Raw genomic sequence first — 18673 nt, forward strand, 5'->3', positions numbered from 1 at the left:
ACTTGTTGGGCTGAAGGGACTGTTTCCACACTGTAAGTAATCTAATCTAATCTTTTAAAAAAAAGAGAAGTTGCATTGTTACTTGGTCTGGCCTACACGTGACTCCAGGCCCATAACTATGTAATTGATTCTGAAATACCCTCTGAAGTGGCCCTAGCAAGCCCCTCCCATCAAGGGCAATTAGGGATGAGCAACAGATGCCACATCCTGCCAAAGAACTAATGGAAAAATCAGGAACTGATTTGTCCCCCCGCCTTTCTAACTCTGCTGCAGATTTCCCCAGAGCCCAGGAATGTCATTTCAGTCTGGGCCCTGCTCCCTGGTTCCAGTTGTACCATCCAAAGTTCTGTGACATCCGTTTCTGAACCTCGGGATAGTGCCTGTCATGCTGTACAGCACCACCCGGCCAGTCAGAGGATGGAGGAAGCTGCTCATTATTCAGCTTGAGGTGATTTTGAATGAAGCCACTTCACGTTGGACCTTGTTTCCCTCAGAGACGGCACAGAGAGCTACAGGTTGCTGTTACTGCTAGACCAAGCCATAGTGTCATACAGCACGGAAACAGACCCTCGGTCCATGTTATCCATGCCAAGCATGTTTCCCAAACTAAACCAGCCCCTCCTGCTTTAAATCCATAATGGCTGTTAGAGACATAGAGATGTACAGCACAGAAACAGACCCTTCAGTCGCGTGGGCGGCACGGTGGCACAGTGGTTAGCACTGCTGCCTCACAGCACCAGAGACCTGGGTTCAATTCCCGCCTCAGGTGACTGACTGTGCGGAGTTTGCACGTTCTCCCCGTGTCTGCGTGGGTTTCCTCCGGGTGCTCCGGTTTCCTCCCACAGTCACAAAGATGTGCAGGTCAGGTGAATTGGCCATGCTAAATTGCCCGTAGTGTTAGGTAAGGGGCATGGGTATGGGTGGGTTGCGCTTCGGCGGGTCGGTGTGGACTTGTTGGGCCGAAGGGCCTGTTTCCACCCTGTAAGTAATCTAATCCAACCAGATATCCCAACCTAATCTAGTCCCAATTGCCAGCACTTGGCCCATATCCCTCTCAACCCTTCCTATTCACATACCCATCCAGATGCCTTTTAAATGCTGTAAATATACCAGCCTCCACCACTTCCCCTGGCAGCTCATTCCATACACACACCACCCTCTTCCTAATTAACCCACATTTTTCCATGTGATCTATTAATTTTGCTGTGAAGCATTGTCTCCAGAAGTTTCCCAATTGCTGAAGTTAAACTAAGTTTTTATACCTGAGGTAATGTTTATAATTCTCTGGTCCCCTGGTACCTCCCTCAAGTCTAGGGAAGACTGAAGGATTATGGGTAGTGCTCCTATAATTTCCACACACACACTCCCTTTAATATTCATCTCATCCAGTCCCAGTGCCTTGTCAAATATAAGGACCAACAGTCCATCCAACAGTCCCTCCTTAGCAACTGTTAACCCTTCCAGTGAGAACTTACCCCATGGGCTTGGCCCATTTCACTCTAAACCTTTTCATTCATGTGCCCGTCCAAATGTCCTTTCAGGGAGGAGGTGAGGACTGTAGACGCTGGAGATCAGAGTCGAGAGTGTGGTGCTGGAAAAGCACAGCAGGTCAGGCAGCATCTGAGGAGCAGGAGAGTCAACGTTTCAGGCATAAACCCTTCATCAGGAAATGTCCTTTAAGTGTTATAACTGTACCTGCTTCTACCATCCCCCCGGCAGCTCATTCCACATACCACCTACCCCACTGTGTGAAAACGTTGCCTCTCAGGTCCCTTTTAAATCTTTTTCCTCTCACCTGAAAATTATGCTCCCCAGTTTTGAACTCCCCCTACCCTTGGGAAAATACTTTTGCTATTCACCTTATCCAAGCCCCTCATGATTTTATGAAACTCTATAAGGTCACCTCTCAACCTCTCCACCTCCTTGAGAAAAGTCCCAGCCTTGCTAGCTGATTTTTGTAACTCAAACCTTCTATTTCTGGCAATATCCTGGTAAATCTTTTCAGAACCCTCTCCAATTTTGTAACATCCTTCCTATAACAGGGCAACCAGAACTGTACACAGTACTTCAAAAGCACTTCATTAACATCCTGTACAGCCTCAATATGACACCCCAACCCCTATACTCAAGGTCTGAGCGATGAGGCTAAACACCTTCTCTTCCACCCTATCTGCACTTCTCCTACCCTTCCTCAGCTGATCTGATAAGTTTATCCTGCTATTCCATAAGAAATAGGAGCAGGCATTCAGCCCATTGAGCCTGCTCTGTCTTTCAGAGAGAGCAAGACTGATCTCTTCATCCTCAAGTCCACTTTCCTGCCTTTTCCCTATAACCTTTGATTCCCTTCCTGATTAAAGTCTGTGTGTCTCAGCTTTAATGTACTGAATGACCCAACCTCGACAGCCCTGTGGGGTAAAGCATTCCACACACTCACTCTCCCCTGAGAGCAGAAATTCCTTCTCATCACTGTCCTGGATGAGTGACCCCTTATCCTGCAATGATGCTGGACGTGAGGAGGAGAGCCTTTCCACATCTACCCTGTCAATACTTCCTGCCTCGTGTGATTGAGTTTCTACTGAACTCTTTTAACACTAACCCCCCTCAGTCCTTCCCCACGGGACTCAGTTCCACATTCTAGCTGCTCTGCTGAGGCCAGCCCTTCCTTCTGAATTGTGCGTGTGTGTGTGTGTGTTGGGGGGGGGGGGGTGTTGGAGGGGTGCTGTGTGTGTGGGGGGGCGGCTCTGGGTGTGTGTGTGTGTGTTGTGGGGAGGTTCTGGGGGTGTGTGGGGAGGGCTGTGTTTGTGTGTCTGGGGGGGTGCTGTGTGTGTGTGTGTGTGTGTGGCTGGGGGTTCTGGGTGTGTGTGTGTGTGTGTGTGTGGGTCTGGGGGTTCTGGGTGTGTGTGTGTGTGTGTGGTGGGGAGGTTCTGGGGGTGTGTGGGGAGGGCTGTGTTTGTGGGGAGGGCTGTGTGTGTGTGTGTGTGTGTGTGTGTCTGGGGGGCTGTGTGTGTGGGAGGGGTGGGGCTGTGTGTGTGTGGCTGGGGGGTTCTGGGTGTGTGTGTGTGTGTAGGAGGGATCTGTCTTCGTCAGTGATCCCTCATTTTAAACCTCTCCCCACCCAAGTGGAAAATCTCTGCCAAGTTCTTTCTTGATCTTAAAATCCCCTTGAAGGTCCCCCCCACCCACTTCCTCTTTTCTCAAAGCAAACACCATGAGTGCTGGAGAAACTCAGTAGGTCTGGCAGCATCTGTGGAGAGTGGCAGAGTTATTGTTTCGAATCTAGTGACCCTTCTTCAGAACTGGTAAGAAAAATCATTCCAGATGCAAAATGTTCACTCTGTTTCTCTCTCCACAGATGCTACCAGACCTGCTGAGTCTCTCCAGCGCTATCTGCATTTTTATTTCGGATTTCCAGCATGTGCGCTATTTGGTGTTTTAATAGAATGTCAAAAAGTACAGCACAGAACAGGCCCTTCAGCCCAGGATGTTATACCGAGGATTATTCCTAATCTAAAAATAACCTAACCTCCACACCCCTCAATTTACTGCTATCCATGTGTATGTCCAGCAGTCACTTAAATGTCCCCAATGACTCTGCTTCCATCACCACAGCTGGCAACGCATTCCATGCATTCACAACTCTCTGTGTAAAGAACCTACCTCTGACGTCTCCTTTATCCCTTCCTCCTAATATCTTAAATCAATGACCCCTTATAGCAGTCAATCCTGCCCTGGGGAAAAATCTCTGGCTATTGACTCTGTCCATGCCTCTCATTATCTTGTACACCTCGATCAGGTCTCCTCTCTTCCTTCTCTCCAGAGAGAAAAGTCCGAGCTTATTCAACCTTTCTTCATAAGGCAAGCCCTCCAGTCCAGCAGCATCCTGGTAAACCTTCTTTGCACCCTCTCCAAAGCTTCTGTATCTTTCCTATAGTAGAGTGACCAAAACTGGACACAATATTCCCAGTGTGGTCTCACCAGGGACTTGTAGAGCTGTAGCAAAACCTCGTGGCTCTTAAACTCAATCCCCCTGTTAATGAAAGCCAGAACATCATATGCTTTCTTAACAACCCTATCCACTTGGGTGGCAACTTTGAGGGATCTATGTACTTGAGCACCAAGATCCCTCTGTTCCTCCACACTGCCAAGAATCCTGTCTTTAATCCTATATTCAGCATTTGAGTTCAACCTTCCAAAATGCATCACTTCACCTTTATCCAGATTGAACTCCATCTGCCATTTCTCAGCCCAGCTCTGCATCTTGTCTTTGTCGTGCTGTAGCTTGCAGTAGCCCTCAATATTATCAATGACACCTCCAACCTTTGTGTCCTTGGCAAATTTACTAACCCACCCCTCAACTTCCTCATCCAAGTCATTTATAAAAACTACAAAGAGCAGAGGCCCAAGAACAGAGCCCTGTGGGACCCCACTCAACACTGACCTCCAGGCAGAATACTTACCATCTCTGCCTTCTGTCAGCCAGCCAATTCTGAATCCAGATAGCCAAATCTCCCTGTATCCCATACTTCCTGACTTTGAGTGAGCCTACCATGGGGAACTCTATTAAATGCCTTGCTGAAGTCCATATACACCACATCCACTGCTCGACCTTTATCGACCTGTCTCGTCACCACCTCAACTCAAAAGAGGACCTGCCCCTCACAAAGCCATGCTGAATGCCTTCAATCACTGTGCTTTTCCAAATAGTCATAGATCCTACCCCTCAGAATTCTTTCCAAAACTTTGCGGACCACAGACGTGAGACTGACTGGTCTGTAATTACCAGGGATTTCCCTATTACCCTTCTTGAAAAGAGGAACAACATTCACCTCCTTCCAATCCTCCAGTATGACTCCTGTGGAGAGTGAGGAAGCAAATATCTTCACCAGCGACTTAGCAACCTCCTTTCTTGCTTCCCGGAGCAGCCTGGGATAAATCTGGTCTGGCCCTGGGGACTTATCAATCTTAATGTTTTCCAAAATTTCCAGCGCATCAACTTCATCAATCTTGATCTGTTCAAGCCTGTTTCTCAGCTCCTCAAAGTTCTCATTCACAACAAAGTCCCTTTCCTTGGTGAAAACCAAAGGAGAAGCCCTAAATGAGTTTTTTTCTATCTGCTCAGACTCCATGCACAATTTCCCTACTCTATCCCTGATCAGTCCTACCTTCTCCCTCATCACTCTCTTATTCCCCACATATGAGTAAAATGCCTTTGGGTTCTCCCTAATCCTTCCTGCCAAACCTTTTTCATGCCCCCTCCTGGCTCTCCTCAGTCCATTTCTGAGCTCCTTTCTAGCTAGCGTATAATCTCTAAGGCTGTGCTAGATCCTTGCCCACTCCACCTTACGTAAGCTGCCGCCTTCCTTTTGACGAGAAATTCCTCTGTTCTTGTCATCCAAGGTTCCTTAATCTTAGCCCTTCTTGCCTGTCTCAGAGGAACAAACTTGTGCATCACTCACAACAACTGCTCCTTAAACAGTCTCCACATGTCTGCTGTGCCCTTTCTGTGTATTTCCTAACTCCTGTCTGATAGCATCATAATTTCCTTTCCCCTGATTAAATATCTTCCCTTGGTAACTGCTCCTTTCCCTCTCCAAGGCAATGCTAGATGTGAGGCAATTGTGATTGCTGTCACCAAAGTGTTCTCCCGCTGTGAGATCTGACACCTGGGCTGGCTCTTTGCCAAGCACCAAATCCAAAATGGCCTCTTCCCTTGTCGGTCTGCCTACATACTGAGTAAGGAAACCCTCCTGAACACACCTGACAAAAACGGCTCCATCCAAACCATCTGCACTAAGGAGGTTCCAGTCAATATTGAGAAAGTTGAAGTCACCCGTAATAATAATCTGCATTTTTCCAGAATCAGCGGGCCTATGAGTTCTTCAATGTAGAAAACCCCCAAAGCAGTGGCTGTTCCCTTGCTGTTCCTAACTTCCACTCATACTGAACCTCAGTAGACAAACCTTCCTCAACACCCTTGGTTTCTGTTGCTGTGATGCACTCTCTGATTAGCAATGCTACACCCCCTCCTCTTTTTCCACCCTCCCTGTTCTTTTTAAATGTTCTAAACCCAGGAACATCTCACAACCATTCCTGCCCCTTTGAAACCCACGTCTCCGTTATGGCCACAACATCATAGTCCCAAATACTGTAAGTTCGTCGCTCTTATTTCGGACACTCCTTGCGTTAAAGCAGACACACTTTAGCCGATCCCTTTGTTTCACCACGTGAGAAACCTTCCTGATAGTTTCACTACATCCTGTCACTTTTTTTTTCCCTGTCTTATCGGAGACCTGTTGGGTTTTATCTCAGCGCTGGGAGGTGTGTATGTTGTTTTGCTGTTGTCTGCCGTCACTGTAGTTGCCTCTGTTCTCTGCAGGTTCCCAGTCAGTGTGTGGAGAGCTCTCCGTTCACCACTCCCCCCGTCTACAGTCCCGGAAAGCAAGGTTTCAAAACCAAGACCAGCAGCATCATCACCACCTCGAGCATTCACCCTGCAGCTGATGATCTCTCCAACTTCGAGCCTGACAGCACCAAGAACAGGCAGCCCAAGGACACCCTGGCTGTCCAAGAAGGTATGGAGCCCAAAGGGACAAACGCTTCATTCCCCAAATCCCCCCTCCCCAACTCCGTAGCCTCAGCCCAGACGGTCCCTCCAATCGCCGTGCCGAGGGAGTCCTGCACTGCCTGAGGTGCTGGCGTTTGGACTGGGCCTGAGCCTGAGCTGCCAAGTGGATGTGGAGGGTCCTGAGCGTTGTTCTCAGTCTTCCCGCGCCCAACACAGAAAAAAAAGGTCACCTGATTATTGCCACTTTGTCATTTGTGGTTGGGATCTTGTTGTGCTGCGATTGGCTGCAAATAGTAGCAACGCTTTGGTTTCCTCCCACAGTTTCCAGGGGTGTACGGGTCAGGTGGGTTAGCTATGCGGGGTTACAGGGGTGGGTTGGGGGGGATTAGTCTGGGTGGGTTGCTGTTGGGAGGGTTGGTGTGACTTCTGCACTGGGAGTCTATGATTCTATGTTCCTCACTGACTGTGGAGCCCATGGGGACACCTGCAGGTGTTAAAAGGTGCTATAGCAATGCAACTTGGAAGGAATTGCACGTGAAGTTGGTCAATCTGATTGGGTTACATTGGCAGTGAGGAGACTCTGGTGACAAACAGGCCTCATTTTGGATTGTGGAGCGGGGAGGTGTGTGGGGGATGGGGAAGCATTGTGTTGGGGGAGGGGAGTCGTGTATTAGGACTGGGGTCTATGAGTGTGAGAGTGGTGGGAAGGGAGACGTGTGTTAGGGGGTAGCATCTCTGTTGGGGGAGGGGAGATGTGTTGGAGGGTGAGGTCTTTGAGAAGGGGAGAGTTGATGTGTGTGTTGGGGGTGGGGTCTCAGTGTGAGGGTAGGTTGAGCGGAGACGTGTGTTGGGGGGGTGAGGTCTGAGTGTGGTGGTGGGGGAGGGGAGACGTGTATCTGGGGTGAGGTCTGAGTGTGGTGATGGGGGAGGGGAGACGTATGACAGGGGGTCAGGTCTGAGGGTGGGGGAGGGGAGACGTGTGTTGGTGGTGGGGTTTCTGGGGTTGGGGACTAGGGGAGGGTAGACATGTGTCGAGGGGTGAGGTCTGAGTCTGGGGGTTGGGGAGGGGAGACGTGTTTGGGATGGGAGTGGGGGAGGGGAGATGTGTGTTGGAAGGTCAGGTCTGAGTATGGGGATTGGGGGAGGGGAGATGTGTTTGGGGGCGGGAGTGGGGGAGGGGAGACATGTGTCGGGGGGTCAGGTCTGAGGGTGAGGGCTGGGGAGGGGATACGTGTGTTGGGGGTGGGGTTTCTGGGGTTGGGGGTTGGAGAGGATAGACGTGTGTTAGGAGGTGAGATCTGAGTGGGGGTGGGGAGACGTGTTGGGGAGAGTGGGGTCTCTGTTGGGGGTGGGGGGAGGGTATGTGTAACAGTCATCGAGTCTCTAAGGTGTGGCATCACCGTCCATCAGCCTCCGCAGTGTGGGTTGGTGTGACAGCACACACACCGCTGGAACGGAAATCAGAGAGAGAGAGAGAGAGAGAGAGAGACTCAAACTGCTTCCCTTTGTGTTTCAGGAAAAGGCAAATTGCAAAAGCTGAAATGCAATTATTGCAACAAGATGTTTGCCAAGAACTTTGACCTCCAGCAGCACATCAGAAGGTAAGAGATTGGTCTCAGTGACAGACAGACAGCTCTGTGGGCTGTCTCCCCTGATGAGTTTATTCCGGGACAGCACAACATTTGGCTGACTCTGCCTGCGCTACCTCAGGGATAGAGCTGTCCGATAATTCCCACAGAGCTTCCTAATAACCCGTACAAATGTTCCCTTTTCACATATTTATATAATTCCCTTTAGAACGATTCTGCTAAGTCTGTGTCCACTGCCCCTTTCACAACAGCACGTTCCGGATCACAATAATAAATAATTTAAATAATAATTTTTCCTCCGGTTTTAATGATCTTAAGTCTGTTTGCCGTGGCTACTGACCCTCCTGGCAATGTGAGCAGATTCCCTTTCTGCCGAACTCGTGATTTCGAGCATTTCTAACCAATCTCCGAGAGAGGTGTCCTGGATGTCTCCTGTCTTTACTACCTCTCTGGTGTCATTCCAGTAAATCTCCTCCTCCACTTCCCCAAGAATTTGCCTTCTGTTCCAAAGGGTGGTGTCTTGCAATTGCACTCTGGCTGAAGTCTGACCCAGAGATAATCTTTATAAAAAGGAGCAAAGGGTCTGGGTGAATCGCTCAAATGTATTTTACAGCCCTACCCTCTCCTGTGTATCAGAATGTGAACATTTCCATGGACAAGGCCCTGATTAAACCCTCCATGGATTTAATGAGCAGACCCATGCACCACGCCTGGGAGGGATAGACTGGCCTTGGAGGGAGTACAGTGTTGGTTTCCAAGCAAGATACCTGGACTTCAGGGGTTATGGTATAAGGAGAGATCGCACACTATACCCTTTTTCTCTAGAATTTAGAAGGTTAAAGGGTGATTTGGTCGAAGTCTTCAAGATATTAACCGGAAATGGCAGAGTAGATAAACTATATTCGCCACAGACAGCACCTTCCAAACCCACAACCTCTTCCATCTAGAAGGACAAGGGCAGCAGATACATGGGACCACCATCCCCTTGCAAATTCCTCTCCAAACCACTCACCATCCTGACTTGGAAGTCTATCGCCGTTCCTTCACTGTCGCTGGGTCAAAATCTTGGAATTCTCTCCCAAAGGGCATTGTGGGTCAACCCACAGCAGGTGGACGGTGGCAGCTCACCCCCACCTTCTCAAGGGGCAAATAGGGACGGGCAATAAATGCTGGGCCCAGCCAGTGACACCCACATCCCACAAAAATGAATAAATAAATAACAATTCCCGCTGGTTGGGCATTCCTGAACTGGGGACATAGCCTGAGAATTAGGGCCAGACCATTGAGGAGACACGATAGGAAGCACTTCTACACACACACACACACACACACACACACACACACACACACACACACACACACATATATGGTGGGAGAGGTTTGGAACTCTCTTCGATTAAACATGAATGGGTCAGTTGTTAATTTTAAGTTTAATTTTAAATCTGAAATAGATAGATTTCTGTTTATTAAGGGCTATGGCCCAAAGGCAGGGAGATGGAGTTAGGCCACAGATCAGCCAGGATCTCAGTGATTGGTAGAACATTCTTGATGGGCTGAATGGCCTCCCCTTGTTCCTAAGTACATCCTGTGAGCCTTGCCCCATCACTGCTCCTGCGTATTGGTCCTGGGTTAACATTTCCCAGCTCTCTGCGCAATCAGAGTTTTGCTGATTACCCAGAGAGCCCAGCTCCGATCCTGTCACTAACCGCGGTGGGGGAGAGGCAGCTCCAATGCACTCTTATAGAATCCCAGAGTTTTTACTGCATGGAAAGTGGCCCTTCAGCCCATTGTGTCTGTGCCAGTCATCAAACATCCATCTATTCTGAAAAAAAAGAGAACTGCTGATGCTGGAAATCAGAAACAAAAGCAGAAGGGTGACTGGATCTGAGATGTTATCTCTGTTTCTATCTCTGCAGATGCTGCCAGACCTGCTGAGTTTCTCCAGCAATTTTCTATCCATTTATTCCAACCCCATTTCCTAGCACTCAGCCCCTGGCCTTGTGTGCCTGGGCATTTTAAACATTCATCTCAATAGTTTGTAAACTGAAGCTTCATGGCATAACCACTCTCTCAGGCAGTGAGTTGCTGATGCCCGTCAAACTCTGAATGAGAAAGCTGTTCCTCAAATCCTCTCTGATCCTATTGCTTCCCACCCCTTGGTTATCGACCACTCTAATAAAAGGGGAACCAGTTCTCCCTGTCAGTGCCCCTTGTTCCGGTCACCCCTCAACCTTCTCAGCTCTAAGGTCTTGTTAATGGCAGGTTCGGTTTGGGAAGGAGTTTGGTTGGGAGTTGGCATTTCCGATCTACCCCCAGGGTCACCTCCTCTCGATTCCACGGGGCACGGCTATGGTCTGTTGCTCAGTCCCATCTCAGTGGGTCACACTCCGAGACCCAGAACACTGAAATCCAGGTTGGTATTCCCACGCGGGGCTGCAGGAGTGCAGCACTGTCTCAGGGACGAGCCTCTGGCCGAGAGGTTGAAGTCTAGACCCAGTTCTCATGCCCGCCATAAAAAGTCGACCTATGGTGGACATGCAAGAGACAGAGATGCCGTTCTGAAGGAGAATGGGGGCGTTCTCTCTCCTCCCCCCCCATCCCCTTAACATTACATAAACAGAACAGGCCATCTGCTCGGTATCACACTTGGTTGTGGGATCTTGTTGTGCACAAAATGGCCACTGTGTAATCCTTGACCACACTTCAGTGAAGAACCTCATTAGCTGTGAAGTGCTTTCAGTATACAGTACTGTGGCTGCGAACGGCGCTATAGAAATTCAGGTCCGTTCTTCCGTCCCCGAATAATGACTCTCCCTCCACCCCCCCACTTTGTTTCCGCAGCCACACGGGAGAGAAGCCATTCCAGTGCATCGTCTGCGGCCGGGCGTTTGCCCAAAAATCCAATGTCAAGAAGCACATGCAGACCCACAAGGTGTGGCCGTCGGGGGTGTCCCGCTCCTCTGTCTCCATGCAGGTGCTCACTCTCAACTCGCAAAAGGTGGGCGACCAGGAGGAGAGCGAGGTCACAGGTCAGCGGGGCGGTGAGGGGGAGGGGAGCGGTGAGGGGGTGTACCCTCGGGCTGTGATCGCAACACCTAGAACCCCTTGTGTCTCCTGCTCCCGGTCAGTGTGAGCCTACAGGGCCCCAGTGAGACTCCGTTAGTGACAGAGACCCAGTCTGGGATGGGAAAGTTGGAGGGGTATTTGACAAGCAACGAGGTAGACATCATCAACACTAAGGTGGCTCAGTGATTATCACTGCTGCCTCACAGCACCAGGGACCCAGGTTCGATTCCAGTCTCGGACAATTGACTGTGTGGAGTTTGCGCATTCTCCCCATGTCTGCGTGGGTTTCCTCCGGGTGCTCGGTTTCCTCCCACAGTCCAACGATGTGCAGGTTAGGGTAGATTGGCCGTGTTTAAATTGTCCATAGGGTCCAGGGGTGTGCAGGTTCAGTGGGTTAGCCATGGGAAATGCAGAGATAGGGTATGGGGTAGGTCTGGGTGGGATGCTCTTAGGAGGGTCAGAGTGGAGAGATTATGCTTTAGTTAGACATGGCTATTGAGGGAGTGCAGCGTAGGTTCACGAGGTCAATTCCTGGAATGGAGGGATTACCTTACACTGAAAGACTGAAGCGATTGGGCTTGTATACCCTTGAGTTTAGAAGACTGAGAGGGGATCTGATTGAGACATATAAGATTATTAAAGAATTGGACACTCTGGAGGCAGGAAGGATGTTTCCGCTGATGGGTGAGTCCCGAACCAGAGGACACAGCTTAAAAATACAAGGTAGACCATTTAGGACAGAGATGAGGAGAAACTTCTTCACCCAGAGAGTGGTGGTTGTGTGGAATGCTCTGCCCCAGAGGGCAGTGGAGGCCCAGTCTCTAGATTCATTTAAGAAAGAGTTGGATAGAGCTCTCAAAGATAGTGGAATCAAGGGTTATGGAGATAACGCAGGAACAGATACTGATTAAGGACGATCAGCCATGATCATATTGAATGGTGGTGCAGGCTCGAAGGGCAGAATGGCCTACTCCTGCACCTATTGTCTATTGTTTATGGCATTGGAGAGACTCTGGAGCAGAATGTAACAAGGAATGGTCACCGTACTGACAGGAGGGTCTGACTGTGTTGGATTCTGCTCAGAGATGGTTGATGAGACTAATCCCTGCAATGGGTAGATTACCTTGTGAGTAAAGGCTCGACTGACTGGGCAGGCAGGTTTTTTCCCAAGTAGGCAGGTCGGTAAATACTGGGGTACAGACCTGACCACTTGTGGGTCAGAGCTACCTACAGTTCCTTTCAGAGGGGCTGGACGGGTTCACGAGGGAAGGGTGTACTCAGACAGATTCAATCCCCACCTGGGCTGGGGGGGGTTTGTACTAGACCATCTCCTCCAGTGACCTCCTTCCCGCCCTGTAAGCAACCTCTCTCGCTCTCCCCCCGCGCGCTCTTCCCCCCCCCCCCCCCCCCCCACCCCCGCCACGTGCTCTCTTTCCCCCCCCCCCGCCGTCTAATGGAGGGGGATAGCCTGTGTCCATGTCTCTGCTGGCAAATTAATTGGAAGCTATTTCACGGGGACCATACAGAGAGAAAGATTTCCCCATCCGGAGATATTAAAGCCCAACGATTCCCTCTGTGAATAAAAGCTGCTCCTTTTGAGACCAAGATGACAATTTTCACTCGGGAGAGTTGTGACTTATTGGAATATTTGGAGTCTGGATGTTTTTGAGTATGGTCAATGATGAGACAGGCCTCATCCCTATCTGTCCGGTCACTGGAATGTCAGGGCCAGGCTGAGGGCCAGTTGGGTGAATGAGGCCATTGTCAGATATGTTTAACAAGCCCTTGTATCTCTCTCTTCCCTCCCTCCCTCCCTCCCTCTCCCTCCCGCCTACCTGCCCTCCATCCCTTCTCTCTTCCATCTCTCCCTCCCTCCCTCTCTCTCTCTCTCTCATTCGTTTTATTTATGCATCTACCACAATCAATGACTCACCCCTTTCTAAATTCTCTCCCATTCCTCTCCACTTCATCCACTCACTTTTACACCCCCCACTCTCCCCGTCTCTCCCCCCCACTCTCCCTGTCTCTCCCCCCCCCACTCACCCGTCTCTTCCCCCCCGTCTCTTCCCCCCCCGTCTCTTTCCCCCCCCCGTCTCTTCCCCCCCCCCGTCTCTTCCCCCCCCTCCGTCTCTTCCCCCCCCCCCCCCCCGTCTGCCCCCTGGCTCTCCCCGACTCTGTGTCCCCCCCCCTCCCCGTCTTCCACCCCCACTTTCCCCGTCTCCCCCCGACTCTCCCTGTCTCCCCCCCATTCTCTGTGACCCCCCTCGTCACTCCCCCCACTCTCCCCATCTCCCCCCCCGCCCTCTCACCTCCCTCGACCTTCCCCCACTGTCTCCTCTCTCCCCAATCCCAATTCATCCCCCACCCCCACCCCCAATGCTCCAATTTCCACTGGAAGCAGAATTATCGCAGACTGCTGAGCAGCGGGCACTGGTGAATCCTGCCAGTCTCTCGGGTGAAGCGGGTGCGGGTGCTGGTGCTGGGGAGGTGAAGCAGATGGTGGTGATTGACAGCTCCTACCAGTGCCAGTTCTGTCCTGGGAAATTCGTCACTTACTTCCAGCTGAAGTCCCACATGATCCAGCACAAGAACCAACAGGTACTGCTCCCCCCACACTGCCTCACCCCTCGCACACCCCTCGCGCCCACCTTGCTCACTCCCGCGCCCCTCACATGTGCACACTCGTCCCACACGTGGGCACACACCCTCACACTCCCTCGTTCCTCCTTTCCCACATTCTCTCTCGCTCGCTGTATCTCCTGCTGTCTCACTCATGGCTGTTGAGAGAAACAAGGGGGGAGTCTGATTGAAAGCTGTATCATTCTGAAAAGGGTGTTTGCTGAGAAAATGGACACATCTGCGACAGGATTTACCAGAACAAAGCAAAATCCCTCTTCAGGGAATTGGGCTGGAAGAATCAAAGTTACCACGGTGAGAGTCGAAGGGATTGGATCCCATTCCCCCTGCTGTGCTGGGGGAGTGCCACTCTGTCAGTGGCACCATCTTTCAAAGGAAACATTAAACTGATGTGGGCGGCACGGTGGCACAGTGGTTAGCACTGCTGTCTCACAGCGCCTGAGACCCGGGTTCAATTCCCGACTCAGGCGACAGACTGTGTGGAGTTTGCACGTTCTCCCCGTGTCTGCGTGGGTTTCCTCCGGGTGCTCCGGTTTCCTCCCACAGTCCAAAGATGTGTTGGTCAGGTGAATTGGCCATGCTAAATTGCCCGTAGTGTTAGGTAAGGGGTAAATGTAGGGGTATGGGTGGGTTGCGCTTCGGCGGGTCGGTGTGGACTTGTTGGGCCGAAGGGCCTGTTTCCACACTGTAAGTAATCTAATCTAATCTAATCTGATGTCTTCTCTGTTCCCTGTCCATGGAATCTAGGGATCCTTTCATATTGGGATGCAATAAAATTCCTGAGTTCGGAGGGCTGTGACTTTTGGCTAGTTTCCTCTGGGTGTCATGGATGCTCAGTGGTGGAGTGTCGGTGCACTGAAGGGGTAATGCAGCAGCAGAGTTGAGGCGTAACATTGGCTGTGAGGGCAGAGTAGGTCTGAGGGGCTGAATGGCCTGCTCCTGTTTCTAATGCTGCTATCACGTGTTCTCCTCTGTAAGGTGTACAAGTGTGTCGTGAAGAATTGCACTCAGACCTTTGTGAAGCTCGATGAGTTTGTTGAACACATCAAGAATCACGACGATGAGATAACATACCGGTGCCACCTGTGCAGTAAGATCTTCCCATCGCTGTATGAGCTGGGGGTACACCAATACTCTCACAACCTCTACCCCCAACAGACCCCCAAGAAATGCCCCACGTTTTACAGGTGAGCTAGTGTTCCTTTTGGATGTGTCACGTAAGAACCCAGCCGTTGTGAATTCCCCTTGGGTTGCAGGGATGTATCAGTTCCTCCATGTCCCGCCAATACTCCAGCCTGCTGGCTGCGTCCCAGACTCCATCCTGCAAACTCTATCTTCTTCCGGTTTGTAATTACAACCCGAACCTTAATCTGTGCTACAAATCTTCTCAAAACTCGCACACGTTATCACTCACTATCTTCCCTCCACCCCACCCCCACTGTCCTCCCTGAGTTGGAGATAAGGAAAATCCCACTGTTTTTCACCCCTCGGGACTTGGAGTTGAACCCTATGGCTTCACCGCCCTCCAACCCCGGCCCATCCTCACCCTCTCCATAGTGTCAAACTTGTCACTGTGTTTGCACTCCTCCACAGCACAGGGGCATTAAGCCCCTGTGACCCACATCATCACTGACGGAGAGATGGGTACCGCCAGATATTTGAGTAAAATTAGGTCATTCAGCCCACCAATACTGTTGTGCCATTTGATCATGTCTTATATGTTTCTCAATCCCATTCTCCTGTCTTTCCCCTGTAACCTTTCATTGTCCAAGAACCGTGCAGGGTGTAGCTGTGTGACTGACTGTTATGATTAAAGACAAAATAAAAATTCATCGAGTTCTGCAGCACAAAAAAAGCCCCTTCAGCCCATCAAGTCAGTGTTGGTTAAAAACGAGCCTGCTATCTATTCTAATCCCATTTCCCATCACTTCGCCCCCGGAGACTTTTATACTTTGGCATCACAAGTTCACATCTTAATCCACCTTCAATGTCAAGTGGGTTTCTGCATCTCCCAGCCTTAATGGGCACTGAGTTTGAGATACCCACCACCCTCTGAGTGAAATGTTCCTTCACATCCCCCTGTAAACCTCCTGCCCCTTACCTTCAATCTATGCTACTGGTCATTGAGCCCTCTGCCAAGGGGAAAGGTTCCCTACTGAGTTTGCCACCCAGATAATTTTTAACCAGAGAAGCTATGGCACATGTCTGGAGTAGGTGGGATTTGAACCAAGGCCTACCTGGCTTGGAGATAGGGACAATACCACTGCACCACAAGAGCTCTTTACACTATCTATGCCCCCTTACTTATTTATCACATCAATCATGACCCCTCTCAGTCTCCTGTACTCTAAGCATATGGACGTACATGGAATAGTGTAGGTTAGATGGGCTTCAGATTGATATGACAAGTTGGCCCAACATCGAGGGCCGAAGGGCCTGTACTGCGCTGTAATGTTCTATGTTCCAAGGTAAACAACCACAGTCTGACTCCCTTCCTAACTAAACTTTCCCAGCCTAGGCAACATCCTGGTAAATCTCCTCTGTACCCTCTCCAGTGCTAGCACATTCCTCCTACAATGTGGATAGATCATGTTTAACCTTTCTCTCGAGGTTCCAGTGCAAGGTCGACATGTGTCGGGATGTCGTACACATAAAGGGCAATTGGCAAAAAGAAAGCTCCCAACAACTATTGAGTTATTGATGGGTTTTACTGATGGGTCAGGATTATCCAGGACAACATGGAGAGATTGACTGCTCTTCTCAGAAATATTACCCTGGGATATTTTTATATCCCAGTGAAGGATAAGTTGGGATCTTGGTTTAATTTCCAACAAGTGGCCCCTCTGACAGTGCAGCACACCCCCGTGACTGCTATTGGAGGGTCACCTTGGACGATGGACTTCAGCCTGCCTGCTTTCTTTCCAATGCAGCTCTCGTTCTCGAATGGGAAAGTCTAACTCCTCTTTCTTCTTTTGTTTTCAGGTGTTCGAGGTGTTTGAGTAAATATTCCACACCTGAAGCCCTTGAACATCACCTCCAGACAGCCTCCCACAATTACCCCTGTCCGCATTGCCAGAAGGTGAGCCCTGAGACCATAAGGCAGAGGAGCAGGAGAAGGCCTTTCAGCCCATCTGATCTCCTTGCCATTCAATGAGATCATGGTTGATCTGATCATCCACAATTCCCACTTTCCTGCCTTTTCATCATACTCCTTGATCTGCTTCCTGATTAAAGATCTGTCAATCTCAGCCTTGGATATACTGACTGACCCAGCCTCTACAGTAAACAATTCCACAACTTCACCACCTTCCAAGAGAAGTAATCCCTCCACATTTCTAACTTAAATCTTTAACCCCTTATTTCCTCTGGTCCCAGGTTTTCTGACAACAGGAAAAAGCTTTCCTGATCTGCACGGTCAGGTCCTCTACGGATCTTGTATGCTTCAATAAGGTCACCTCTCATTCGTCTAAGATTACTTACAATGTGGAAACAGGCCCTTCAGCCCAACAAGTCCACACTGACCCACCGAAGCGGCAACCCACCCATACCCCTACATTTACACTAACACTACAGGCAATTTAGAATGGCCAATTCACCTGACCCGCAAATCTTTGGACTGTGGGAGGAAACAGGAGCACCCGGAGGAAAGATTAGATTAGATTACTTACAGTGTGGAAACAGGCCCTTCGGCCCAACAAGTCCACACCGACCCGCCAAAGCGCAACCCACCCATACCCCTAACCTAACACTACGGGCAATTTTAGCATGGCCAATTCACCTGACCCGCACATCTTTGGACTGTGGGAGGAAACCGGAGCACCCAGAGGAAACCCACGCAGACACGGGGAGAATGTGCAAACTCCACACAGTCAGTCGCCTGAGGTGGGAATTGAACCCAGGTCTCTGGCGCTGTGAGGCAGCAGTGCTAACCACTGTGCCACCGTGTCTGCCCACGCAGACATGGGGAGAATGTGTAAACTCCACACAGTCAGTCTATAATTCTAAAGAATACAAGGACCCTTTACCCAGCTTGACCTGAGAAGCCAGTCCTTCTGTCGCTGTGATCAGCCCCATGAACCTTCTCTGTTCTGCCTCCCATGCCTGAGTGTTGGATAGCTATTCTGTATAAAAGCAACTGGCCCCTTTAATGAGATAAGGGAACCTTAGTGGAGGGGCTTCTTTCAAATGGACTTCAAGCCCTTTCTCTTCACAACTGTTGACAGGACAATCCAGCCCGAGGAACGGAAACAGTTGTGGATACGGGAAAGAGTAGTGAGGAACCTGCAGACAGCCAGAATAGTTGGGCCACTCTGACTTCACTCCCCCCTCACCCCGTCCTGCAGTGTCTCACTCCCTGGGAGAGGCCATTTCAAATAACCAATCTGGGAAATGTTACAGTTCCTGTTGAGGCCACTCAGCCCCTCCATCCAGTGCATCAGTGAAATCACAGCTGAGCTGTACCTTAATTCCGTTCAGCTGCTTCAGTCTGGAACTTTTCTCAACCTTCTCCAATAAGAGTCAGTGAATATCCAGTTTTCAATTGACCCCCAGTCTCGACCATTGTTGTATTTGGCAGTGCCCAGGGGTGGGGGTGTTGGGGGGGGGGGGGGGGGGGTGGAATAGTGAGTGCATGGGAGAGAATTCCAGATTTCTACTCCCCTTCAAGTGGAAAATTCCTGCTAGTTGTCATCCTTTTCCCAAACCAGCTGTAAAGTTGGGAATTTCTGTTCTCCCACTTCTCAATAACTCTGTCTTTAACATTGTGTTGGAGTTGAATCAGGATGGGGAGTGGGGGAGGTTTAATGGGGACTGTCAT

At 50.2% G+C, this 18673-nt stretch overlaps 1 protein-coding gene across 1 annotated transcript in view; it reads left to right on the forward strand.

Moving 5' to 3' along the window:
* The window catches only part of znf341 (zinc finger protein 341), a 45674-nt gene that overhangs the window by 12910 nt on the left and 14091 nt on the right, over window positions 1-18673 (forward strand). Inside the window, exons 6-11 of the mRNA XM_060836170.1 lie at window positions 6377-6572; window positions 8082-8166; window positions 10996-11183; window positions 13622-13818; window positions 14836-15044; window positions 16840-16936. Coding sequence (XP_060692153.1) covers window positions 6377-6572; window positions 8082-8166; window positions 10996-11183; window positions 13622-13818; window positions 14836-15044; window positions 16840-16936 — 972 coding nt within the window. The remainder of the gene's footprint in view (window positions 1-6376; window positions 6573-8081; window positions 8167-10995; window positions 11184-13621; window positions 13819-14835; window positions 15045-16839; window positions 16937-18673) is intronic.

This window comes from Hemiscyllium ocellatum, chromosome 15, assembly GCF_020745735.1.
Source record: "Hemiscyllium ocellatum isolate sHemOce1 chromosome 15, sHemOce1.pat.X.cur, whole genome shotgun sequence".
Classification (NCBI taxonomy): domain Eukaryota; kingdom Metazoa; phylum Chordata; class Chondrichthyes; order Orectolobiformes; family Hemiscylliidae; genus Hemiscyllium; species Hemiscyllium ocellatum.